Source organism: Trachypithecus francoisi, unplaced genomic scaffold (genome assembly GCF_009764315.1).
Source record: "Trachypithecus francoisi isolate TF-2019V2 unplaced genomic scaffold, Tfra_2.0 Lachesis_group17, whole genome shotgun sequence".
In the NCBI taxonomy this organism is placed as follows: Eukaryota; Metazoa; Chordata; class Mammalia; order Primates; family Cercopithecidae; genus Trachypithecus; species Trachypithecus francoisi.
In genome coordinates, this window is record NW_022681462.1 from 99940360 (window position 1) to 99967233 (window position 26874).

At 47.6% G+C, this 26874-nt stretch overlaps 1 protein-coding gene and 1 long non-coding RNA gene across 21 annotated transcripts; one reads left to right on the forward strand and one right to left on the reverse strand.

The window, feature by feature from the left end:
* Positions 1 to 7273: 7273 nt before the first annotated feature.
* On the reverse strand, positions 7274 to 9778 carry ID2 (inhibitor of DNA binding 2). Its single transcript, XM_033176630.1, has 3 exons — positions 9213 to 9778; positions 8821 to 8884; positions 7274 to 8041 (listed from the first exon to the last, which is right to left on the reverse strand). Exons 1-2 carry the CDS (start codon positions 9765 to 9767, stop codon positions 8828 to 8830), a joined length of 612 nt encoding a protein of 203 aa, XP_033032521.1. The 5' UTR covers positions 9768 to 9778; the 3' UTR covers positions 7274 to 8041; positions 8821 to 8827.
* A 1079-nt stretch (positions 9779 to 10857) lies between these two features.
* On the forward strand, positions 10858 to 20629 carry LOC117062762. 20 transcript variants are annotated; one of them, XR_004428567.1, is made up of 8 exons: positions 10858 to 12643; positions 13395 to 13706; positions 14128 to 14264; positions 15645 to 15913; positions 16186 to 16328; positions 18328 to 18609; positions 20174 to 20231; positions 20351 to 20629. It is a non-coding gene; the product is annotated as an uncharacterized LOC117062762 (long non-coding RNA). The 20 variants fall into 20 exon arrangements; XR_004428564.1 differs by lacking the exon at positions 10858 to 12643 and adding an exon at positions 12817 to 12979; XR_004428566.1 differs by lacking the exon at positions 10858 to 12643 and adding an exon at positions 12817 to 12937.
* The last annotated feature ends 6245 nt before the right edge of the window (positions 20630 to 26874 follow it).

Sequence of the window (26874 nt, forward strand, 5' to 3'; positions counted from 1 at the left end):
CATTTATTTATTTATTTATTTATTTTTTTTGAGACGGAGTCTCACTGTGTCACCCAGGCTGGAGTGCAGTGGCCAGATCTCAGCTCACTGCAAGCTCCGCCTCCCGGGTTCACGCCATTCTCCTGCCTCAGCCTCCCGAGTAGCTGGGACTACAGGCGCCGCCACCTCGCCCGGCTAGTTTTTTGTATTTTTAGTAGAGACGGGGTTTCACCGTGTTAGCCAGGATGGTCTCGATCTCCTGACCTTGTGATCCGCCCGTCTCGGCCTCCCAAAGTGCTGGGATTACAGGCTTGAGCCACCGCGCCCGGCCGATCATTTCTTTATTAACAGCCTGACTATTTCATTACAAAACTTCCTGTCAACCTTACACTTTCTGAGTTTACTAAATTTTGACAATCATGTTCTAAATCAATTACAACTTTAGTTACCTCGTTACAGTGACTACACTCATCATTAGGGATTCAACATGGCGACTTTCTAACTCTTTCGATCGTGGTTATGTGAAATCCAGCTCGTACTGGAAAGGCAGGAAAGTGCTGAATTATTTCTCTTTAATTCTCCATTTTTAGAATGTGCTGGTGCCCTAGAAACCTCCATTGGTATCCAAAGCGTTTTTGCTTTATTTTTGTCTCCTCTTTATTTTTAGTCTTACTTCCTGTCCTAGATTGGGAATCAGCCATTTCTCCAAAAAACTCTGGTTCCTTTTAGTGGTGAGTGGTATTGGATGGTACAAACTGGTGTAAGCGGGTGCTTATTATCACCTGGATGTCATTGCTTCTGGCATTTTCAGTGGAAAGCTATAAAAATATATTTTTAAAAAGAAGAAAAATACATTTAAATTGATACTTTCAGTTCAAATATAAGATTTCAGAGCTTTTACTTCTTGAACGTTTTACTTATGTTTCATTTCTCTTACACTGAAAATCTTGGTTCCTAATGACAATAGTATAATTACTTCTTTGCTTATCCTACAATATACATATAATAGTTCAAAAGTGACAATACCAATATTATTACTAGTGATGTGACTACTAAATGAAGTTTATGATTTCTTTGCAGTTCTTTTTGTCCTTAGAATAGATTTGCTGGGAATGTACAGTGAAACTGTCGAAGGTCAGTTGGGGTCATTTTTCCTCTGTGTGCATGTTACTAACTTGAGACATAATTAGGTCCATTTGTTGTCATTTTTTTCTACTTGCATATTGTTTTTAAAATTTAATTTGTAAAAAGCACTTACATATCTCAAAGTCAAAACAATATGACAATATGCGTTCAGAAATACCACATTTAATACAATGTAATTGTAAAAATGGAGAATTAAAGAGAAATAATTAAGCATTTTCCTGACTTTCCAGTATGAGCTGGATTTCAGATAACCATAATTGAAAACAGTTAGAAAGTCATGGAGTCTTTCTCTGTTGCCCAGGCTGGAGTGCAATGGTTCGATCTCAGCTCACTGCAACCTCTGCCTCCTGGGTTCAAGTGATTCTCCTGTCTCAGCCTTCTGAGTAGCTGAGATTACAGGCTCACACCGCCATGCCTGGGGGCTAATTTTTTTTTTTTTTGGTATTTTATTAGAGACAGGGTTTTACCGTGTTGCCCAGGCTACTCTTGAACCCCTGAGCTCAGGCAATCCACCCACCTCAGCCTGCCAAAGTGTTAGGATTACAGGCGTGAGCCACCACACCTGGCCACCATGTTGCAATTTCTAATGATGAACGTATTCACTGTAATGTGATAATTAAAGGAGTAGTCGATTTAGACAATGATCGTCAAAGTTTAGGAAACCCATTAAATGAAAGATTGACATGGAATGTACATTCAGAAATACTACAGTTAATACAATACTCCCTTTCTAACATTGCTTCCCCTACTCTATTCCAGCCTCTCCCATCAATAACCATTTTTATTTATTTTAGTTTTTTCTTCCACTTTATTTCTCTGAAAATATAAACAAATATGAATCTGTGTGTTACTATCACACCTTCCTTTTCATAGAAAAGCTAGCACACCATATACACTGTTCTGCATTAGGCATTCTTCACTTGACGCTTTGTTCTGGAAAGCCCTTATCAGTATATAAAGATCTCCTCTTTACAGTATGTCACCATGTATTAGTATACTAGAGCTTTTCCAAACAGTCCCAAATTGGGGTTGTTTCTAGTCATTTGCTATTAAAAACAATGCCAAATCTATTAACCTGGTGCATATAGTATTACATATTTTTGCAATGTAACTTTGGGATAGATTTCTAGGAGAAAGCTGGGTTAAAGAGGAAATGCATATGCAATTTTGCTAGATATCACCACATTCCTCTGCACAGGGGTCAGAGTATTTTATCATCAACAATATACAAGATTGTTTCCCCCACAGTCTTGTCAACAGGGTATATTGTCAAACTTTTGGATTTTTGCCCATTTGCTGGGTGAGAATTGTTATATAGTTTTTCATTTGCACTTGTCTTATTATGGGTGAAATTGACCATCTTTTTGTATGCTTACAGGCTGTTGATTACTTTATCTGTGAACTCTATTGCTACTGTTTTCCTATTTCTAATTGTGTTGGATTTTTTTGTCTTAATTTTTAAAACGTGTATATGTGGGCTGGGTGCAGTGACTTATACCTGTAATCCTGGCATTTTGAGAGGGCAAGGCAGGAGGATTGCTTGAGCCCAGGAGTTTGAGACCAACTGAGTAACATGGTGAGACCCTGTCTCTAAAAAAAAAAAAAAAGTAGAAAAAGTTAGTCGGGTGTGGCGGTGCACACTTATAGTCCCAGCTACTTAGGAGGCTGAGGTGGGAGGATCAACTGAGCCCAGGGAGGCTGAAGCTTCAGTGAGCCGTGATCAATGCCACTGCACTCCAGCCTGGGTGACAGAGAGACCCTGTCTGAAACAAAACAAAACATGTATATGTGCAGAATATTAGCTTGACTAACAGCCTTTAAGATATGTCTAACATTTAAGTTGCTTGAATGTTTACTGTGACAGATTCCCTTCTACTGCCACAACCAGTTGGTACAGTCTGCCATACTTGTTGGAGTTTGTCTCTCTATCCTTTCTGTCTCTTACCTTGAGTTCATATTTATCTTATCTTTATCTCTCTGTGCTCATTCTGTGTAATTTCTTCAGGTTCATCTTCCAGTTCATTAATTCTCTCTCCAGTAGTTTTTAATCTGGGTTTTATACACCATTGAGTTTTCAACTTCAATAACCATATGTGAGCACTTTGATGCTGTTCATTTTCAAATCTGCCTATTCGTTTATATATAATACTGTTTATTGTGATTTTTTATGTCTTGCTTAATTTTTTAATTTCTTTACTCATCTTAGTTGTGCTTACTTTATAGACATTTTAGATCTTTTGTTTCTAATCTTTCTCTTCATTTTAGCTACTGATTCTCTCATGGTAAATTGTTTTCAGTGTTTTTAAAATTTTTGAATTATAAACTGACTTTCACCCAACCATGAAAATGTGAGAATTCTGTGTAGTCTGTATTGAGAAATTTTCTCTCCAGAGAAGCTTTGCATGTGCCACTTCCAAGCACTCCAGGGGTATCACCAGCCAGAAACCCATTTGTGTTAATTTCTCAGCATCAAAATTTCTCAAACCAAGTGGGTAGTACATATTTGAATCTCCATTGCCCATAAGGGCATGTTTATGGGTAAAAATTTTCAGAGGAGATTTTCATTTCCCTCTTGAGCTCAGGCTCACACACAAGCTTCCTTATGATCTTCCTGAGCTAGTGAGTATCATTTCTTTCTAATCTATAACTGAGATTTTAGGCCTTCCAGGGGCCTGGCTGGTAGTATCAGTTTCAATGCCCTGCTTCACAGGGTTGTCAAAACTTTTCTGTAATTCCTGTTTGGCCAATGCCCTAGTTTACTGAGATTGGTGTCCTCATTCAGGACTGCCACAAATGTGTGCATGCTCTTCCCACTTTCTATTGCATCTTCCTTCAGGGCCTCTGGAAAACCTCCTTCCTACCTTACAGTCTCAGGCGGTGCTCCTCACAGTGCCTACTTTAGTCAGCAATAAACAAAACACACGTTGTTGAGCTTCTCAACTTATGCTGCCTCTGACTCAAATTATCTTTAATTAAATTAATTAATTTTCTGAGACAGGGTCTCGCTCTGTCACTCAGGCTGCAGTGCAGTGGCACAATCATGGCTCACTACAGGCTTGACTTCCTGGGCTCAAGAGATCCTCCCACCTCAGCCTCCTGAGTAGCTGGGACTATAGGTGTGAACTACCCCACCCAACTAACTTTTGTATTTTTAGTAGAGACGGGGTTTTGCCATGTTGCCCAGGCTTGTCTTGAACTCCAGGGCTCAAGCGATGCACCCACCTTGGCCTCCCAAAGTGCTGGGATTACAGGCGTGAGCCACCACCTCTGGCCTTCAAATTATCTTTATGATGAAATAGAAAAACATCCGACACTTAGACAGGATCAGCATCCAGAAAGACACTCAAGGTCTGAAGCCCCTTTTCCAGTAGCATAATGCATCAAAAATTGGAAGGATGTGTGGGGTGTCAAGCTGAAGGGATTGGGATGGCTCTGTACCTGCCCTGCAGAGAGCCACATAAATTATTAGCTGTGGATTTAAAAAACCCTATAAAGCAGCTCCTTATTGACAAGAATATTATTTTCTATTAGAGTCTACATCTTCACCCTCTACTTGAAAGTCCCTTTTATGTTCCTGAAAAAGCGCTGGACTGAGTTCATCTGTCCACTGCCTGGTTGGGTGCTGTTGCCTACTCACTGCTCACCTCTGAAATAGACAGACTACATGTTAGCCTACCTTCAAGGATGTAGCCATGGTTTTGAAAGCTAAAATTAAATGTAAACTGACCTGCACATTTATTGTTTGAGGTTAGTGTGATCTTGATTCAAAAACCAGTTACAGACAATACAAGAAAGTAAATCACAGTTCCATTTCATTTTCAAAAATCCCAAACAAAATATTGGCTAACAGAATCCACGGTGGATATAAAAAGTAATAATACATGATGTTCACGTAGGAGTTATTTCAGAAATGCATGGCTAGTTCAGCATCAGAAACATCAGTGTAATCCACCAGAGAAAAATAATCAGTAAATGCAGTCAAAAGTATTTTACCAAGTTGACTCACAAATTATGATTTAAAATTCTAAAAAAAAAAAACTCCTTCCAACAAGCCTAGCAATTGAAGGGCTCTTCCAAAAATTGAGAAACAGTATCTATTACCACAGAAGCCTACAGTCACATCCTAATGAATGGAGGAAATGTGATCGATTCTCATTAGGATTTGGAATAAGAAAAGGAGGCTGACTGCTACCTCCCACTGCTTTAACTAACACTGGCGTTCTTGGTTAATGGTTATTAAGCAGTTCAGAAAAATTAAAACAAAATGAAACAAAACCTCCAGGAAAGAGAAGGGAAAGCCTTCTGACTTTCATGTGACTTCACAATTCATTTATCCCCACAATCCAAGCATACTCTCTTAGAGGCCAGGATACTGTCTGACCTTTTAAAAAATCTCCGGGACAGCACCTAGCTTAGAGGTTGGCAGCAGGTACTAATTTGCAAAAGAGGATCCTGTCTATGCTATGCAGTAGTAAAGATGACATGAGATCCACACGTGGAAACGGCTGTATACATGCTGGAGCAGCACTCATTTGGAAAGGCCGCACTCCCCGGCGTTTTCTCCCGGGACCTCCTCCCACGGATTGCTCCTCGGGCTCCCAGTGCCCAGGCCCCAGGCCCACCAGGCCGCACGCGCGAGCCGCCGTCCTCACACTGGCCAGCAGGTGGCGCCCGGGCTCCACGGCCGGAGTCGGGCAGCGCGGCGGGCGTCGCTGGAAGTCGCCTCCGAGAGGGGCCGCGGCGCTTCGGCGGCGGCTACCCGAGGTCCCGGGGCCAACGTCGCCAGCGGTGCCCGGCAGGGGCTCGGCAGGGCCCGGGCCGCCCCACGGTCCCGCCCGCACTGCTTCCGTCCGGGGACGCTTCCCAGGGCCGTCCGAGCGGACTACGCGCGGGTCCCCGTGATTGGGGGGCGAGCGTGGGGCCGGCGTCTGCGCCCCTCCCGGAGGCGAGGCCGGGGTCGAGTTGGGACCAGGGCGCGCTTCCCTCCCCGCCGCGCAGGGGTCGGCCAGGGCCGCGGCTGGCGACAGGTGGCGGGGACCTGGGGGACAGGTCCGCGGGTAGCCTGGGGCGGGGGAGCCGCCCCCGCGGCCTCAGAGCGTCCTCCGGGTATGATGATCAACCACACGACGGCCCCGCGCTGGCCCCTGCAGAGCCCCGTCCCCGGCGCGGGTCCGCAGGGCGATCCGGGCGGCCGCGGCGCCACAGCCCCCGCCCTCCTCCCCTGGCAGCGCCCGCGGGGGCCGATCGGGGTCAGGGCGGGGAGACGCGCGGACTCCTCGGTGGCGTCGCCCGAACACCTGCTCGGTCCCAGGTGAGCCCCAGGTGAGCTGCTGCCCCACCCGGACCCCTTCCTCCCCGGGTTCGCGTCTACCTGGGACCCGCCTTCCAGAGCCTCTCAGCCCACCTCGCGCCCCGGACCGAAAACGCAGACCGGTCCAGAGCACGTGGCCGCCCGCGGTCTCTGGCTTGGAAGGGCTTCTGCCCGCTGCCTCTTCCTTCCAGTCCAGGGTGGCCGTCAAGGCTGAGAGCGACTGAAAAGTCCGGGAAAATGCGCCTGGCCCAGCCCCGTCGCCGGAGGCCTGGGGGTGGGTGGGGTTGGGGGGGGCTAAAGGTGTGGACAAAGGTGAAGCCAAGGAGGCAGCAGGAGTCCGGGGCTAGGTGACAGCTTAGTTCCCTGGGCAAATAGTAACCCTCGGGTGTTTCTGCCTTCCCTTAAATCTGAAATCATGTTCTGAATTCTGTACAGCCTCTTTCCTTCTCCTGATTAACTTTCATTTACTCCAGAGAAGCGTCTTAACGCCCACTCACACAGGTAGTCCTTCCATACTCCCAGACTCACAACCACAACTCATTCTTGGCTTTACACTCAGCCCTAAGGCACAGAACCAAGCTTTCCCTTCAGGACTCAGAGGCATTTCTGTACTCAAAGCCTCCTCAGTCCCTGTCAACTCAGCACTCTGCCTTACCACACATCTGATAAGGAGATTCTCTGTACACAAGTAAAGGCTTCAGGGGTGCTGGTGGGGAGATGAGGGAGAAGGGGATAAAGAAAATGTCTGTCGGGGTTCGGGGGAGAGAGAGAGAGAGAGAGAGAGAAAAGAGCGAGTGAGTGCCAGAGAGATCTTAAAAACCACTCGGAATTCAGGTACTGACTTCAGACATGTTTTATTATAATCTTATACAGTCTACATAAATTTGAACTTGTATTTATTGGGTTCAGTTATAACATAGCATAATAAAAATCAAAGCACTGGTCCTCTGAAATAAAGCAGGCAATCACCATTCAATAAACACACTTGATTTATTTTGTATAAAAGGGTTAAGTTTACAACTAAACTTTTATAAAAAGTTTAGCATGAATAAGTACATCATTACACTTTTTAAAGCAGAAATAGACATCTCTGCCACTATACAAGAAAACTCTAATTAAAGAGTTCACAAGGTTTCACTCAATAGATATATTTATATATAAATATATACACAGCATTCAGTAGGCTTGGGTCAAAAAGGTAATTTCTGACCAAAAGACTTCATTTAAGTGACTGAATACTGGATCCTTCTGGTATTCACGCTCCACCTTTGAAAAAAGGCAAAGTCTGCTTAGATTGGGCAATTCCTTGTGATTTTAATGTTTTCGCTCCCCATGGTGGGAATAGTATATAAAGAAAACCTTCCAACTGCAGAAAGGGCATTTAAAAGTCTTTTTCATAAATAACGAATATCTCAGTCCAGGTGAGAGAACACCCTGGGAAGATGATCATTCTTAGTTTTCCTTCCATTTGTTTTTTCTTTTCAAAAAGGTCCATTCAACTTGTCCTCCTTGTGAAATGGTTGAAAAGTAAGTTCAGCACTTAAAAGATTCTGTGGATTTGTTGTTGTTGTTGTTGTGCAAAGAAAAAAAAGAAGTCATGAACACCTGCAAAAGATTGGGAGAGAAAGGCATGTTTAAGAGAATGTAACCTAAGGGCAGAGGCGGGCAGACTGGCGCCGGGAGGAAGCCACAGTTTGAACATTTAACCAAACACTCAAAGATTGGGCAAACCCTGGCGTCCAGATGCAACACACACACTCGCCTCTACAGCGCAAATTAAACATTAAAATAGCAGAGACTCAAGGGAAAAACTTCCCAACCCAATCTCCTATTTGGATCTCCAACAGCAGTGCTACAGGCGCCAGTCTGCTGCTTGTAACAATTATTTGATTGAAAACAGCCCTTTAGTTAACAGATAGGGAAGTCTGGGATCCCACATCACAGGGTCTAAGGCACAGGGTAGCAATCCTCAACTAGCCCAGAGAATCCCAGAGGACTATAGTTTTAGGGAAGCAGGATCACTGTGGAATTTGTGGCGATAAGATTAATTACAGTGGAGGTTAGTACCTCATAGTACCAGAGGAATCGTAGGAAGAGCCAGGGCATTACATTTTCTACAAAGCCAATACACACGTTCCTCGGCCGCCTTCGTAGTAAGTTATTGGCATCATTTCCTTTTAAAGGAAAATGTTCCGTGATCTCGAGTACCCAGAGCTACAAGCTCCTTCATGTCTAGTGAGACAATGTAGTACGGGTAACACCGCGAAGTAAGCATGCATTTACCAAATCAGACATTTTACAGATACACAAGCAAAAACACATGCGCGCACGCACACACACACAGAAGGGCAGTTTACCCACGGGTGGCACAAGCAAACACTCACCGCTTATTCAGCCACACAGTGCTTTGCTGTCATTTGACATTAACTCAGAAGGGAATTCAGAAGCCTGGAGAGAAAGAGGATAAAGAGTACGAGGTTAAGACAATGTTAAGTAGAAAGGGTTTTTGTTTTGTTTTTTTTTTGAAGTAGTCCACAGACCAGCAAGTTCCATTAAACACGTTTATGGTAACAATTCAGATTCAAAGACAGACGCATTAACATGTCAGAACTTACTAGCAATTTCACGCACAGCTCAATCTATGGCAGATTCTTAGGAAAATAAAGTTAAATAGCTCATGCAAAAGTCACCGTCTGGGCTACGGATCTCCTAGTGATAGCCCAGGCGACCGCGGAAGTGTGCGGCGGCGGGGCGGGGGCCCCGGAGCAGGTCTTACCTGCAAGGACAGGATGCTGATGTCCGTGTTGAGGGTGGTCAGCGGCGTCCTGGACGCCTGGTTCTGCCCGGGTCTCTGGTGATGGAGGCTGACAATAGTGGGATGCGAGTCCAGGGCGATCTGCAGGTCCAAGATGTAGTCGATGACGTGCTGCAGGATTTCCATCTTGCTCACCTTCTTGTTCTGGGGGATGCTGGGCACCAGCTCCTTGAGCTTGGAGTAGCAGTCATTCATGTTGTACAGCAGGCTCATCGGATCGTCCACCGGGGTTTTGCTCCGGGAGATGCCCAGGCTGTGGTCCGACAGGCTGTTTTTCCTAACGGACCTCACGGGACTGAAGGCTTTCATGCTGACCGCGAGGGAAGGCGAGACCGGGAGGGAGCTGGCTGCCCTGAAGCTCAGGCCGCCGCCGCCGCCTGCTGAGCTAGCTGTGCTTGGCACTGGGCTCGGCTCAGAATGAAGCCCGAGCCCGGCGGGGCGGCTTTTATCCGCACTCGCCGGGGCCACACGCTCGTGCTTCCCTTCGTCCCCATTGGCGGAAGGCAGCGCGTCCATCAGGCCGAGCGGGCGCTTTCATTGGCAAGCGCGGGCGCGGGGCGTGGGCTCGGTTCTTCCGCGTTCGCAGCCAATCCCCGCGGGGTGGGCGGGACGGGAGCCCAGCTGGGGTGGTAAATAGAGTACAGTACAGTAAGCGCGAGGCGGGCGGGGAGCGGGGAACCGGGAGCGGGGAGGCGGGAGGCGGGAGGAGGAGGAAGGGGGGAAGGGGGGGAGGAGGAGGGAGAGGGAAGATGGGGGAGGGGAAGGAGGAAGGGGGAGGGGGCAGACCCTGGGCGCCTAAATGTGCATTCTTCATTCTAATTCCAAACGCGCGGCAGGACCCTTGCCTTGGGTGTGTTCCCAGACCAAGCCTTGCACACCTTGGAGCTGTCGGCAGCCCTAAAATCACGGCTACACGGGCGAGTTCAGCACCGCAGGGGGAAGCCACAGTTCACTGCAACCCATCGGAGGGAGAGCGTGAAGAAAGCAAGCATTTCAGAAGAAAGTGAAAACGCAAATTAGGTTGTCACTGAAGAGTCACGTTTGTAGAGTGAGTTCGTCTCTTCAGATAAGGAAAAGTTATGTTAACACAAACAAACCACCCACGCGTGCATTTGACGACAGGCTTAGTGTGGGTTTTTGCAACCCGGAGCAGCGCGGGAGGCATTACTGTAAACTCAGGAAAATGAGTACTTATTGGAAGCCATGCCCAACCTCGCCGGTCGCTAAGGAGCTCTCACAGGGCGCTTTCAGGGTTCCTTTTCAAGAAGGAGGCAGGGCTATTATAACGATAGTATTAATCGGAAATAATTAGGAGAATTTGCATTTTGAAACTACATTTACATACACTGCCCTTGAAAGGCTGCCGGTCTGTGCCCTTCAGTGTAGGTGGTAAAGTAATGTGATTAATTATGCAAGAATTGTGATTTCTGGTGTCACATTCCAACATCTAGAGGAGTTCCAAAGCTTTGTGACAGATAGGTGGCCCTAGCCATTGATTAACATCTTCACACTAAGAAAAAAAAATATTGTCATATATGAGGTTTGGAATCTTTTCAGCACTAGTGCTGAATACAGGTTCAAGGTTTTTTTTGTTTTGTTTTGGCTGAAAATCTTTAAGAACTCATTCAGTCTAAATTTTTAAAAGTTTGCGGCTATTTACTCAAATACCTTGTTAATTCTCACATAATTCTAGCTTATCTAGAATTCTGTCCTGATCACAGTATGTCACTTTCTTGTTTTGAAAATATTTTCTCTAGAAAACAATGAACTAGAAAACCCCAGGAAAGGCAATATTCAAATCTTATTTACTTTCTGCCTCAATCTCTACCTCCTCTGCATTTCAGAAAGAGGAAGAAGGGGCAGGCCTAGAGGCTGAAAGAAAAGCTCAATAATGGGGAAACTGTTTTTTCCTTCAATTAATGATTTATTTATCAGCTGGTGGGGTCAGCGGTCTCTGGCTGTCACGTGACAGCTATGCGCCCCAGGACGCCTCTCCAGGGAGGCAGAGTGGGTGGCGCTGAGGTGGAGATCACCTTCCTGAAATCAACCCCCATCAGTTGGGAGGAAGGAGGTGAATGGTTTCCTGTCCAGCCAGAAATTTGCCGAGGGCCTTCCCAAGGCCCGGCAATGCTGCCTGCGACTCTGTCCCTGACAGCGTTGGACGCATCGCATCTCTTCTGATATTAAGTCTGGAAGTGATTTACTATCCGAGTCCTCCCACAGTTCGAGCCTTTTGATGTACTTTGTGTGCATGTGTTTCTGTCACATACGTGCCACAGTGGAACAGATTTTGTTTTGACACTATTTTGGTTCATGATGTTATACTTTGACTATTTTACAATAATAGCCAATGTAAACAAACATCTTTGGGATTCTCAAATTATTACTTATGATTCTTGGACATTGCAGCTCTTCGATACTGACGCATTCCTAGCTTTTTCCAAGGACACCGTATGTTAACATCCGTGCCAGCCTCATTATCCCCACAGCCAGGCTCTGGGCTGGGCGGTAATGAGCATTGTGCGGTTTCACTTTACACTTTGCAAAGTTGATTAAGGCAGTGCCTTCTCCCATGATCATTTTTGTACCCTGATGTAGTAAAATAGCTAAATATGGTGAAAGTGTTCTGGTGTTTCTTTAGCTGCCATGTCAGAGTCCAGTCTGCCTGGCTGTGTTGAATTCGATTCTATTGGCACGCTACCCAGTTTTACATTCATTTAAAGATCATTTAAAGGGGATTACGAAGCTGTTAAAGTTAATGATTTAAACAAGGCCTAAGTTACTAATGTGTCTGTTTCAGCACGCCCAATATGAAATCACCTTAAAAATTGCTTTCGTGGGGGAAAATCGTGTTGCAGCATTTTCGAGGTGGTTTTAAACGCACGTCAAAATCTGTCAATTGGTGGCTTAGGTGGGTTTGCATTTGAGGCCTCCAAAGTTCAAACGGCCCCAGTTGGAGGGCGGGCTAGATCCGCGGGCGGTGGGAAGGTGTGCAAGGCTTCCGCTGGTAGGTGTTGGTGCGGTCCCCCTCGACTCCTCACCGGGACGCCCCCACCCCGTGGCAGCGACAGACCTGCCCGTAAGGTCCCCCAGCCTGGCTCCAGGGCTCACTCACTCCGCCTCTAGGGCAGGCCCCGCGGCGGCTCTCGCGTCCGGGCCCCTTGCGGTAATCAGAAGCAGCTCCGGGCGGGGAGCTCGAACGCTGGCCAGGCCGCCTTTGCCACCCCCGCGTGATGCGCCGGGGGGCGGGAGGAGCCTGCGGGGGCGGGGGGCGCGTCTCAAGGTCCTCCCTGCACATCTGGCGCAATGGGGAGCGCTCGCCTTTCTTTCCCGGGTTTTGTTCTCACAGCTGTGTCCATTCCGCCCGTGACCCCGCGAGTGATCCCTGACAGGTGATGAATTGGCAGCGGCGGCGGCGGCGGCGGCGCGCGGGCCAGGCCGCGGCGGGGCCGGAGCCGGAGCCCCGGAGCAGACTCTCTGGCGCCAGGCGCGTGACGCCGCCCATTCACGCCGCCCTGCAGCCTTGTCCTCGCGGCGCCGCTCAGGCGGCTGCCATGGCAACCGCGCCGTCACTCAGCGCGCGCGCCCAGCTGATCAATGCCTGCGAGGCCCGGCAGTCCCAGGCTCGCCCCGGCCCGGCCACCGGCTCGCGCGCACCTGCAGCCGCTGCACGTCTTAAGTTTCGAGTGATTTGGGGAAGGAAGGAGGACCGAGAAGAAAAGAAAAGAGTTGGGGCGGGGCTGGGGGGGGGGAGGCCGGGGTGAGGGGAGGAAGAGAGGACGAAGGAAAAATGCCGGGAGAGGGAGAAGAAAGAAATCTTCCTTTTGCAAAAGGAGGCATGATATGGCTTAGAGGTTGCCAAAGCAAAAGGTTTTGCTTTATTTTGTTTTTGCAACCGAGGCGTTCGGGGTGGGGCTGGCGCGAGAGAAGGGTGGATGTGGAGAAGGTCACTGTCTTAGCGCATGGCGAGATTTATTTATTCCTTTGGATGATTTCAGTTTCTCGCCGGATGGCTTTGATGCTGGACTCCTAAAAATACCTTTGAAAGACTGCAAGACCCCACCCCCGCCTCCACACCGTCCTACTGCCTAACTCCTCGGAACCCTGGCAGGTTGCGCATAAACCATTAATTTTTTTTTCCAGAACGGTCCCTTTCTCTGCCCTGGGGGAGCCGGGAAGATGTGCATGCAGCCCCAGCCCTCGTCCTCAGCGGAGCCTGGCGCGCGCAGAGCCTAGCGCGATTCGCGCCCTCATTACCACTACAAAGCGCGGGCCAGACCAATCCCCTTTCTAATGCACCATTTTCGACTGAGAACATCAAGAGGCCAGAAACTTCCAAGTCAGCTTGCAGACGCAGACGCCTCCTGGGTCCTGGCTTTAAGAACCAGATGCCAACATTCCCGGACAGTTTATGGCATCCGGATCCCTCAAGGATGCTCATCTGCAGTTGAGAGTGTTAGTAGCAATTATTTATCGTCTGCCTTGGAGAGGAGTTCCTGAACATAAATGTCCTCTGCTGGCTCTAAAGCTGGGGGCGGAGGCTGTTTGTTGTGGGGTGGGGGTTGGGGGGCCGAATGTTCCCCGTCTTGTTATCTGGTTTAGCAGCAGTTGTTGTGGTTTTCGAGGAAACAGCATCTGGATTACATAAGGATTCAAGTTTTTGCTTTACTTGTTTATTTAATACCCTGGCAAGAGGGAGTCCTTACCCTGAAACCAGATAACCGATTTTGGGTTTAAAACAGGCTTAGGTGAAGGGCCACTCGAGGGGAAGAAAATGAGCAAAGCCACAAGAAGCAAACGAGGGAATGTTTATTTTTTCTTTTTTTGGATATTTTTGAAGACCTGCCTAACCTCTTAAACTTCTTGTCGCACACAGCTAATAAACGGCATTAACAAAGCGTTTCAACGACTACCACGGCTTAACAGTGGCTCCTCCCCTGCCACCATTCGGGCCGTAATTCCTTCCAGGATTCTCGCACCGTCCTGTGTGCCCAGAGCTCTCTAGAGCACCAGGTAGAACTCCGTGCTAAATCCAATTGCTTGCAAACTTCTGATCCCCTTTTAGGGAGATCACTTTTCAGCTTGGTTCAAAGAAAGCAAAGTTTGGGAAGTTTGGCGGAGGGGCCGATTTAACTACGGGCACTGCAAATATTTTGTTACAAATGCTGTGAAGTGCCCGGATTTGTGGCTGCATTTAGTTTTCACAAAGGATTTTCCTGTGTCTTTTGTTCCGGTCCCCACATTAAAAAAGAAAATTAACTTGAGCGAGAGATAAGGTCTTGGAAAACAATCTTGGGCCGCCTGCGAGCTGGCGGGAGCAGGGCTGGCGTCGCCGAGTCTGCGCCGCCCCGAGGCGCGAGTCTTGGGGTCCGGCCACCGCAGGGAGCCTAGGTCATGCAGGGACCCCCCTCCATCCGCTGTGCGCCCCCGCGCCACAGTGCAGCACCCAGGCCGCCCCCCTGTGCCCACCAGCGTCCGTGGGAATCCGCCCCAGCCAGCGACAAGGGCGGGCTTGTCCGGAATCAAACTGCATCTTAATATTATAATGCGGCACCAAAAGCAAAACCCGAGGCCTGGCTTGCAGACACTAACAAGAAACACATTGTGTGCGCTTTTTCTTTTTTGGCTCAAGCGACGTTCGCACACCGGCCCCTCCGCAGCGAGCCAAGTCCATGATTTCAGTGAGGAGGAACCCGCCTGCCTCGCACCACGTGCACTCCCAGCTGGGGCAGCCACCCTGCTGCGCCCTGCGAGCCCCGTCCCGGTCCCTGGGAAGGGCTAGGGCCTGGCTGGGATGCACTTGTCATGGGCACAGGACAGCGCTTTGGGGCACAGCCCTTTCTCGGCCAGGGAGGCAGGCAAACCCATCGCCCGGGCACTGCTATCACCCAGACGACGCCAGCGCAAGTTGGCTGGTGGACAAATTTTTCAATAGTTTGAACTCCTTCTTCCCCTCGCCGCATCTTTAAGGCGTTTACTCCCAGATTCAGCCTTCTCCTTTTAATAATGACAGTTTGCAGACTTCTCCTCTGTAGTTAGAGGGAGTGCGTGCGCGGGTCCTGCAAGACTCTAGCTGCGCGTCACCCTGAACCATTCTGCGGGAGGGGCAGGACCTAAGGCTGCATCTCCAGGAGGAAATGTGGAGGGACAGCGTGGGCGGAGGGGACTTGGAGGCGTTCCTGGAGGGGCAGTCCTAGGCACAGGGCGAAGGATTTGCGCTCTAGCTGGTGCAGCGCACATCGCCCTGGTTAGCGCTGTGGTGGGTCCTGGGCTCTTCCCCGCCTCTTCCTGCCTCCGCTGACACCAGGGACTGCCCATCATCAGTACTCCGCAGAAAAGGCTGGGTAAATTAAGGCGCACATTTAATTTTAACTATCATGCCTGACTTTCTAGGATTCTGTGTGAAGAATACAGAGACAGATGTTGCATTTCAAAAAAGGCGACACGACGGCCCTCTTTAAGGAGAGCGTAAACATGCAGTTTAGGTAAAAGCTAATCTTTTACACGCTTGTGCACAGCACACCTCTTTTGCTGTTCGCCTTGACCCCAAGAGTTTGGAAAGACTGCCCCCATTTCAGAGAGGAAGAAACGCAGGCACACATGAATGTGTGGTGGCCTAGACTCCAGCCAACACTTCCGGAACAACCTGCCATCGTGCATAGGTGTGTAACCTTGACTCCAGGTGGGGCACTGATGACTCTTTTAACCTTGAAATGTGTTCAGTCTTGGACGACTGGATTGTCAAGAGTCAGGAATCTGTGAAAACAGTTTGTTCTCATTTTTCTCCTAAGTTAACACTGAGTGACTTGAGTTTGACCCTTTGTTAACTAAAGGTCAACTGACATCTTAGAACTTTTCAAACCTTAGTGTATGTAAGAAACCCATGTTTACACCCAGAGTTCGGTGACCACCTGTATAAATTCTGATTCAGTAGGTTTGGTGAGCAGCCCACGATATAGCATTTTAAGCAAGCATGGCGAGGAGATGCTGATGCCGGTGGTGCGGTGACCACAATCTGAGAAGCTTCAAACAAGTAATTGGCCTCTTAAATGAGCCCTGCAGCAGGCAGACTGCTGGGTGAGAATGAGCCTACTTGGACCCTTTAAGGCAGCAGTCCCCAACCGTTTTGGCACCAGGAACCAGTTTAGTGGAAGACCATTTTTCAAATGAGGGGTTGGGAGGGTTGACGGATTGGGGCTGGGGGATGGGTGATGGGTACTGGGGGTATGGTTTCAGGATGAAACCCTTCCGCTTCAGATCCTCAGGCATTAGATTCTCCTAAGGAGCCCACAACCTAGATCCCTGGCATGTGCAGTTCACAGTAGGGTTTGTGCTCCTATGAGAACTAATGCTGTGGCTGATCTGACAGGAGGCGGAGCTCAGAGAGTAATGCTCATTCACTGCTCACCTCCTGCTCTGCCTGGGATTCCTAACAGGCCACGGACAAGTACCAACCAGCACACTGCCTGGGGTTTTGGGGACCCTAGCTTTAAGGAACTGTACACTTGTTTCTAGAAATTCAAGAGAAGGAAAATATGTTATACTTACCCACATTTTCTCTTTTTCATTTGTTGTTTTTTCCTTCCTGATACTCCATTATTCTCTCTTTGATTAATTTCTTCTGTTTCAAGAGCATTTTTTGGACGGTCTTTTAGAGTAGGTGTGTTGGTGACACGTTCCCTTAGTTTTCCTGCATCTTAAGTCTTGTTCTTCAGTCCTGCAGAATATTTTTGCGGGATATAGAATTTGGGGTTGACAGTGTTTTTTCCTTTTAGCACCTGACATACTGTGGTACTTTCTTCCTTCTGTCAAGATTTCTCTTGACAAAATCTGATTTCTCATATGAAATCTGCTGTTGTTTGAATTGCTTTTTCCCCAATGTGAGTAAGGCGTGTTTTCTCTCTCCTTGATTTATTTGTCTTTCATTTTTGGAAGTTCGCCTGTGATCTATCTTGGCATGGATTTCTTTAGGTTTATTCTGTTTGAGGTTCTCTCGGCTTCTTTTGCCAAACTTGGGAAATTTTCACCCATTATTTCTTCACATACTTTTTCAGCCCTGCCCTCTTTCTCTTCCCTTTCCAGAACTCCAGCGACACTGATATTAGATCTTTTATTATAATCCCAGAGGTCCCTGAGGCTATGTTAATATATTATTTAAAAATCTGTTTTCTCTCTGTTGTTCAGTTGGGCAATTTCTGTTGTTCTATCTTCGGGTTCACAGATGGTTTCCTCTGTCCTCTCCACTGTGCTTTTGAGTCCATTCAATGAGTTTTTGCTTTGGTTACTGTATTTTTCAGTTTTAAAATTTCCCTTTCTTCTTTACATCTTCTGCTTCTTTGCTAAGTTTTCTATTTTTCATGTTTTTTTTTTTTTTGCCTGTTCATAATCACCCATTAGAGGATTTTTCTGATGGCCCCTGCAGAGTCTTTGTCAGATTATTCCAACATCTGTGTCACCTCAGTGTTGGCAACTGTTGATTGTCTTATCTCGTTCAAGTTGAGCTTTTCTTGGTTCTTGGAATGATGAATGATTTTTTCTTTTTTCTTGAAACATGGGCGTTTTGGGGGTTATGCTATGATCTAGAGCTTATTTAAATCTTCTATTATAGTGGCCTCTGCTGCCACCACCCTGGCTTGGGAGGAGATGCTCCTCACGTGGCCTCCACTGACGCTGTGAGGTGGAGGCACCTTGCCACTGGAAGGTGACGAATGTCCCAGTTCTTACTCAACCTTGACAACCCCAGTGGGGAGAGGGCAGTGCTGATTATCCCCTGGGTGGTGGATGGGGTGGGTAGTATAGGTGTTCGGGTTCCCAGGTGGCCTCTGCTGATGCTCTGTTGAGAGAGCTCATTGCTGTCCTGCAGGGATGACTGTCTGCTCCCCACCGCCCCCTCTCTGACACCATCGTGTTGTTCAGGGTGGTGTCTCCTGACAGCAGACTGAGGGGGTCTGTCTAGCTCTCCACTCCTCTTTGCTGATGGGGTTAGAGTTGGGGCCACAGTCTTTTCTCTGGTGTTTGGTTGTAGTGAGACGGTTATGGTCTGAAAGGTTTTGGTTTCTTGGCTTCTCTCTTACAGTCACCATGTAACAAATGCAGACATCTCTGAGATCACCATGCAGTGAGGAAGTCCAAGCTGGTGGCATGAAGAGGCCACATGGAAAGGGCTAAAAAAGGGGCCAGCCTCAGTCATCCCAGCTGAGCACCGGGCTAGGAGTAAAGGAGGACCCCATGGATATCCAGCCCTGTAAGATGACCTCAGCCCAGCCACCAATTGACCATGCACACAAGACATCGTGAGTGAGGCTGCCCACTGGAGCCTGGCGAGTGGGACTGTAGAGTAACTCATTGTCGTAAGCCAGTATGTTTGGGGGTGATTTGTTTTATAAAGTGTCCCCCAAAAGAGGAATTGGGGGTACAGAGTTTCTAGGTACAATCTTGTGCATTCATTGTAGTTGTAATCATTGATAATTTGTGGATTTTTCCTGAAAGTTTTATAACAACATGATTTATAGTGCATAAAAATATCCCTACATCCAACAAACCTGCCTTTTTTTTTCTTTTTCTTTTTTTTTTTTTTTGAGACAGGGTCTCACTCTGTTGCCCAGGCTGGAGTACAGTGGCATGATCACAGCTCACTGCAGCCTCAACCTTTTGGGCTCAAGCAATCCTCCCACCTCAGCCTCCCAAGTAGCTGGGACTACAGGCATGTGTCACTGCACCCAGCTATTTTTTCTTTTTTGAGACAGGGTTTCACTCCTGTCACCCAGGCTGGAGTGCAGTGGTGCAATAGCTCACTGCAACCTCTACCTCCTGGGCTCAAGCAATTCTGCTGCCTTAGTCCCCTGAGTAGCTGGGACTATAGGCACATGCCACTGCACCTGGCTCATTTTTGTATTTTTTGAGACGAGGTTTCGTCACGTTGCCTTGGCTGGTCTTAAACTCCTGAGCTCAGGTGGTCCTCCTGCCTTGGCCTCCCAAAGTGTTGGGATTACAGATGTGAGCCACTGCACCTGGCTCATTTTTGTATTTTTTTGTAGAGATGGATTTTTACCATGTTACGCAGCTGGTCTTGAACTTCTGGGGTCAAGTCATCTGCCTGTCTTAGCCGCCCAAAGTGCTGGGATTACAGGCATCACTGCACCCCGCCTAAAGTGCCTGAATTTTAAAAGGAATACAGGTTTTATTTGACATATGTCTAGTATATTCTCAGGATTTTTTTTAACCGATAAGAACTCCTACCAACTATCCCCTAAGATATAGACTTTATAACCCTATGCGATGACTGTATGTTTTGAATCAAAACCAAGTAGGATGAATGGTTACCAGCTCAGGGGCCCTGGAGACACAGGGAAGCCTCACTGGTGAGAGGTGGCTGCCTGTGGGTCGCGCGGTTTCCCGGAAAGGCAGTGAGAGCATCTGGTACCTCCAGACACTGCAGAAACAGTGTCACAGAAACATCTCAGAGGCGTCACTTCTCTTTATCAAGATTTTAAAGTGATTTCAACATTAAAAAAAAAAACAACAATGTAAAGAATTTGAATGTGGAGTGATGATCCTGCTTCCAGGTTAGGATCAGGCTCTTCCTCCCATTGTCTTTTTGATTTAAGGTGCAGGGACTCCTGGGATGGTGTTGTCCAGTGACACAATCCCAGTGTGGCCATTTCTGATCCCGAGAAAGCAGTCGGGAGTGGGTGGCTGCAGTTACAGTTCATCGAGTGCTACTAGCTCAAGTCATGAGTCCTGAATTCCCTGGGAGGAGCCACTAAAGAAATGCAGAAGAGGGAAATCCTTGCAATAAAGTGGGATGAGGTTCTTTGGTTGCTGCTGTTACGGGGGTGGGGTGCATGTTGGGACCTGGGGATGAGGCTGAGGGCTCCGCCAGTCTGTTCCTCCCTGAACCTGAGCTCTTGGTCCCCACCCAGCCCGTTGTTTCTTCTTCTCTGGGAGCACCTGCACCCTCCGTTTGCGGCGTGTCCTGGGGTGAGTCACGTGAGCCCCAGGTTCCCATATGTAAAGGGTGGGCAACGCTCCCTCACCTGCTTCTCCACTAAGCTCTTACAAAGCCCTCAGACGGAGACTGCTGCTTTCATATCTTGCAGGCCAGCAAACTGCCAGTGGGAAGGGTGCCCAGGTAACCTGCCCACGTCAGGACGGCCAGGAGATGGCGGAACCAGAATCTAAGCCCACTCCCATCTGACTTCAACGTCTGTGCCCCTGATGTTTGCACCGAGTCACCTCCTAAGACTTTCTGAAACTGGATCGCATCCATTTATCTCTAAGAGAAATGCAAGCTTTAAAAAAGGAAATATTTACTATGGATATTTTACAATAGTTCCAAAACATGAAAGTTTTAAATAAAATATTCTTAACCATCCTCACCACATCTTCAGGTTCCCTTACAGCTGCTATGTTTTGATGATTGCCCGTTAGAAAAATAGACTATGCTTTCTGTAGGTTTTAAAGGAATGGTGGTGGAATAGGGAGCATTCCTGGAGCACGTCCTGCCTGCGGGCACGCCTCTGAGCACTGGACCAGGCCAGAAGAGCCCATGTGTTGGCTGCTTTGGGATCCCGGCACTGCCAATGGCAGGTGGGCTATGACCCAGGGAGAGAACATAGCCTTTTGCATTCTGTTGCCCCAGTTGAAAATGGAGATGATAGTGGTGCCACCCTCAGTGTTATTTTGAGGATTTGAGTGTATCTCAGACGTTGTACCTGAAAAAATATAAATGCTCAGTAAATACGGTTGCCAGATAAAATGCAGGAAACCTATTTAAATTTAAGTTTTGGCTGGACAATGAATAGAATAATTTTTTTTTTAGTATGAGTATGTCCTTATATTTTATCTGCTAAATTTAGCAACCTCCTCAGTAAATGATCACTACAATTGCAAAAACTCCGTATGACAAATATAGTAAATCTGTAAAGAAATAGGAACTTGCATTTATTTTTACTAAGCTCTGACTGGTTAAGATAACTGGGCAAGAGAAGATATGTTCGACTAAACTTGCAGAAGGTAGAGTACAGAGATTCAAATTTGAAGTCCTATAGGACTGGAATGGCCAGAGGCGAACTCTAGAGAGCTAATGGAAAAGGGTCCCGATTTCAAAAGTTCCTCAGAGGCTTAAATGGGCCCACAGACCCCTCCTGTGTCCCTGCATAAGCCAGCTCGTTATATCAGTTATAAGTTGATTTCCAGAGAAATGTACCCTGGAGGTCCCTCTCCCACTTGAAATAGGACTGGCCAATCTAGATGTCCCCTAGGTGATGTTGACTCAAGTATAGCTCCATACATTGGAGAATCTATTCAAGAAAACAAGCAAAAGTATTTGTGACTGAGTTAGCTAATGCCAGCTGGTATCTTGAAAAAATCCAGATCTCTAACATGCTAGTTTATTTCTCAGTGTAAAATATGTGTTACTGATGGGCAGACAGCTCTCATTCAAGCAGTGACAGATGCAAGCTCTTCCCATTTTTGTGGCCTCGTTGTATTCAGTGTGTGGCTTCCAAGGTGCCTGGGATCATCTCCACCAAGACTAAGGAAGAGGAAAGAGCTTGGAGAACTGCACTTGGCTGGTTTTTAAGGATCAGGCAGGGAATTGGCTTCAACACGTTAGCTCACATTCCATTGGTTAGAACTGGGTTTCTCAACTATTAGTACAGGATGAGTGTAGGGTTTTGGCACCATGGGCATTTGAGCTGGCCAAAGGCTAATCAGGGTTAGAACAAAGCCACAAAGCCTGTGAATAGTGTTTATTGTTGTGAGGGGCTGTCCTATGCATTGTGGAATGTTCAGGAGGATGCTCTCTGGCCTCAGAGACTCAGTAGCTTCCCATAGAACTCTCCTCTCTCTTCCAGTTGTGACAACCACAGATGCCTCCTCTCCAGACATTGCTAGATGTCCCCTGGGAGGCAAAATTGTCCTGGTTGAAAACCACTGTGTTAGAACTCGGTCACATGGCCACACCTAACTGCAAGGGAGGCTGGAAGATCTAGACGAGTAGTATGCCAGGAAGAAAATAAAAATGATTTAGAGGCTGCTGGCCAGTCACTTTCAGTGACCTTCAGCATACTGATTCCTCTGCAGCTATGGGGATACTTGTGCCTGTTTCTGACTGTTTCCTGTGTGAGGGGACATAGTGAGAACTGGAGGGGTGACATGTTGGACTTGGGTAGGGTGAAGAGGATTGGAAATCACCATCATGTTTGGCAGCATTGAATGTTTATGACTATTTGAATAGTTGTGACAAGGGGACAGTGAAGGAGGAAATAACCATTTTTGAATACCCTTTTACAATTTGCAAAGCACTTTTAAAGGTAAGAATGAATTCCTAGACCATATTAGGGTGAGAATGGACATTGCTGGCTCTCATATCATTGGGCAGGGGCTTTGAGATCTTTGTCTTAAAAAGGCAGATTGGATTTGGAGTAGAAGGAGAAATGTAAAGACCTGTATCTGAGTGTGTTTGCAGAGGGGAATTGTCATTTGGAAGCATAAGAAAGGGGATGGTCCATTGGCACATATGGTACATTGTGTTTTCATATAATTATACCTGAATGAAAGCAAGAGGAAACGTGTAGGAAGCTGTTTATGTAGTTCTTTTAATAATGTTTACATGAGTTAATGAACATGCAAACGTATCTGATGAAAACCTGTCAGTAGTGAAACAGCCTTGTGAAGAATCGGATCTTACCTCAGGCTGGAAAAAAGGACAGGTTTTCCAAGATCACAAATTGCAGCCAGTGGGAATAGTAGCACAAATGACTTTGAGCTTTAAGATATCCATCCATCCATCCATCCATCCATCCATCCATCCATCCCCTCATCCATCCGTCCATCCATTCATCCATCCATCCATCCATCCCTTCATCCATCCATCCATCCATCCATCTATCCACTCATCCATCCCTTCATCAATCCATCTGTCCATTCATCCATCCATCCTTCCATCCATCCACTCATTCATCCCTTCATCCATCCATCCATTCCTTCATCCACTCATCCTTTCATCTGTCCGTCTACCATTCATTCGTCCCTTCATCCATCTATTCATTTATCCATCTTTCCATCCACCCATCCATCCATCCATCCATCCTTCCATTCATCCTTCCATGTGTTCAGCAAGTATTTACTGAACACCTATTATGCGCCAAGCGCTCTCCTCAGAACTCAAGAAATACCAGTAAACAAAACCAACAAAAATCCCTCACCACCTGGATATTACATTTTGATGGGAAGAGACAAATAAAATTGGTGAGTGAATCACATAGGTTATTAGAAGGTGATAAAGGTGTAGGTGATAAAGGAGAAGTGCCAGGAGCAAGGATTGGGTACAGTTGTGAATAAGGTGGCACCAATAGGTTGCACGGAGAAGGTGACATTTGCACAGAGACTTGAAGAAAGCAAGGAGAGAACATGATTATCTGGAGAACAGCATTTGTGGAAGAGGGGACAGCCAGTCTAGAAGTCCAAGACATGAGTGCCTGGTGCGTACACGGAACATCAAGGAGGCCAGGGTGGCAGAAATGCGGTGGGTCCAGGAAGAGAATAGGAATAAGTGTAGGAAGGTAGTGGTGTGCAGTGGGGTGGCGTGGGGGTGGAATTGTGGCAGACAGATGGTGTTGGTATAAGGCCTCTTGGCCCTTTTGTTTACCACGGCGCAACAGACCCGTGAGATCGGCAAAAATTAAAAAGTCTGACAACAGAAAATCTGGAAATCTGGTGAGGATGTGGAGCAGTGGGGATTCTCCAGTACTGCCAGGGGGCATGGGCATCGATCCTACCACACTGGAATGCAAAGGGGCATTCTGAGTAGAACTGAACATCCGCCCATCCTTGACCCCACAGTTCCAGCCATGGGCATGGGAATGAACGTGCACACGTGTTGACTGCGGCATTTGTTTGTAATTATGAAAACATCTAAGTTTCCATATATGGGAAAGGGGATAACATGGGAGTGCCCTACAGTGGAGTTCTAGGGAGCAGTAAAGATAAATGGATTAGAGCTGTACATGTCAAAATGGATGAAGATAAAAGACATGAGGATGGGAGAACACCTGGCCACAGAAGTATATGTCCTGTATGATGCTGGTATATCCAGAGCGTTCAAACAACACAACTCTACTCATTGTTTCCAACATGAGTATGAAAGTATGGAGCAGTGCAGAGGGCCAGGAGTGATGAATCCAGATGGTTACTTCTCCAGGCAAGGGCCGAGGACCAGGGCTGGAGGTTTACTCCAGGAGCTTCAGTGGCGCATGCTGAATGTGCTGTTTCTCGGGCTGGGGGACAGAGACGTGCATGCCGTTATATGCTGTATACTGAAGTGATTATATAACAATACACTAATTTATCATGTAATAAATTTGACCAGAAAAAAAAAACTATTCTGTGACAGCTTCCATGACTGGATTTCACGTAGGTTTCTAAGCAGAGAATCCGAGAAAACCAAAGGAGCGGGGAAGGAAAGCCTCTCGGGTGTTCTGGGAGTGCCCCTTTGCTTGGGCTACTCTATTAGAGTCGAGAAAACTTGGGACTTGTGACAACTGGAGTCAACCTGGGATCCTGGCACCAAATGCCAGCAGAGACAATCCTGTCCCCTCGGAGATGAGATGAGGTTCCTTCTGGAACATGAGTGCAGTTCGAGAGCTTCAGGTAGGAAGCCCAGTCGTCCTTACCCTACGTGGCCCACCAGGATCATGAATGGGGTCAGCCTCAGGGAGCTATGAGCCTGGTGTCTGAGACACAGCTTGGGCCTTTGTACTGCTGGAAGCACAGCGAACGCTGAGGGTTGATCAACTGCCCGGCAAAGACAAACTGGCACGCTCGTCAGTGTGAGAACAAAGCCACAAGACCTAGGAGTGGCATTTTGCAGATCTGCTGTTTTTTAAAAAGAACTTGTGCTTGAATGTGTATAACATAAAATTTACCATTTAAGCCTTTGTGTGTGTGTGTGTGTGTGTGTGTGTGTATGTTTTTTTTTGAGACGGTGTCTTGCTCTGTGGCCCGGCTGGAGTGCAGTAGCTCACTGCAACCTCCACCTCCCAGGTTCGAGCGATCCATCTGCCTCAGCCTCCCAAAGTGCTGGGATTACAGGCATGAATCACCACACCTGGCCCATTTAAGCCATTTAAAAATGGACAATCAGTGGCATTAAGTGCATTCACATTCTGCCGCCATCACCACCATCGACCTCTGGAACTTTTTCATCTTCCCCAATGGAAACTCTGCCCATTAAACACCCACTCCCCATTCCCCTCCCTGGCAGCTCCTGGCAACCACCCTTCTACTTCCTGTCTCCACGAATGTGACTACTCGAGGTACCTGTAAGCAGAGTCATACAGGATTTGTTTTTTTGTGTCAGATCTGGGGTTCGTGTGCTGAAGGAAACTGCATGCAAACTTCTGTGTGAGTGGAGAGAGAACCTGTGTCTTGAGTGTCAAAGGAGTTTCTGCCCCAAGAGAACTTAGAGTTACCAGAGTGGAGCCTTGACTTTTTGGAGGAACGTGTCAGAAGATGTGCTCACTCACTTCCCTGAATTCATTGATACTGCCAGTGTGAGAATGGCAAACCCAAGGCCCAAGTGTGGCCACTCTTCACGCAGGCCTGGTGGAGACTTACTGCTGCTCAGAATCCTCTCTTTTTTTTTTTTTTTTTTGAGATGGAGTCTCGCTCTGTCACTCAGGCTGGAGTACGGTGGAGCAGTCTTGGCTCACTGCAAGCTCCGCCTCCTAGGTTCATGCCATTCTCCTGCCTTAGCTTCCCGAGTAGCTGGGACTACAGGCGCCCGCCCGGCTAATGTTTTGTGTTTTTAGTAGAGACGGGGTTTCACCGTGTTAGCTAAAATGGTCTCAATCTCCTGATCTTGTGATCCGCCCACCTCGGCCTCCCAAAGTGCTGGGATTACAGGCGTGAGCCACCGCGCCTGGCCCAGAATCCTTCTTAACACAGTGTGCGGGCAGCCAGAGCCACCTGATAGGCCCTGTGGAGGAAACATTTGCCATCTGTGGTCTGTGGCATGTAAGTTACTCTGAAAACCGGAGGTAACACAGTCTGAAGCATTCACATGACTTCTTTGGGCCCTTAAGGTAAGTCAGTGGATGTGTGACAAGTGCTTGGAACCTCCCTGGCTGGGGGCTCCCTTGCCTAGAGACCAGCTCCTTCCCGTGCCATGCCTGTCTTCCAGAGCCCGTGACTTCGGGTCTCATTCCATGAAGACGACACACTCCATTTCTCCTGGGTCTTTATTTTTTTTTGAGACAGGGTCTTGCTGTGTCACCCAGGCTGGAATGCAGTGGTGCAATCATAGCTTACTGCAGCCTCAGCTTCGTGGGCTCAAGTGATCCTCCTGCCTCGACCTCCCAAAGTGCTGGAATTACTCCAGCCTCTCCTGGGTCTTTGAAGTCTATGCCTGTCCAGGGCTGACGCTCGCTAACCTGGAAGTTTTCTCGGCAGTGTGAGTAGTTTCTGAGTCTCCCCTCGAGCGGTGATGCTAAGCCCCCTTCATGGAGTTTGCTGTTCATTTCTCTGCTCACAGGGATTAGAACTTGATAGCAGTGAGGAGGAGGGCGTCAGGCACTGGCTTGGCCGGCACGAGGGTTGCACTTAGCCCTGAGCACGCCCT

Coding starts and splice junctions, on each gene's coding strand:
- ID2 (XM_033176630.1), bottom strand. CDS start 9,767: ATGGACGCGCTGCCTTCCGCCAATGGGGACGAAGGGAAGCACGAGCGT. Junction 8,885..9,212: donor TCAGCATCCTGTCCTTGCAG/GTAAGACCTGCT, acceptor CTTTCTCTCCAG/GCTTCTGAATTCCCTTCTGA.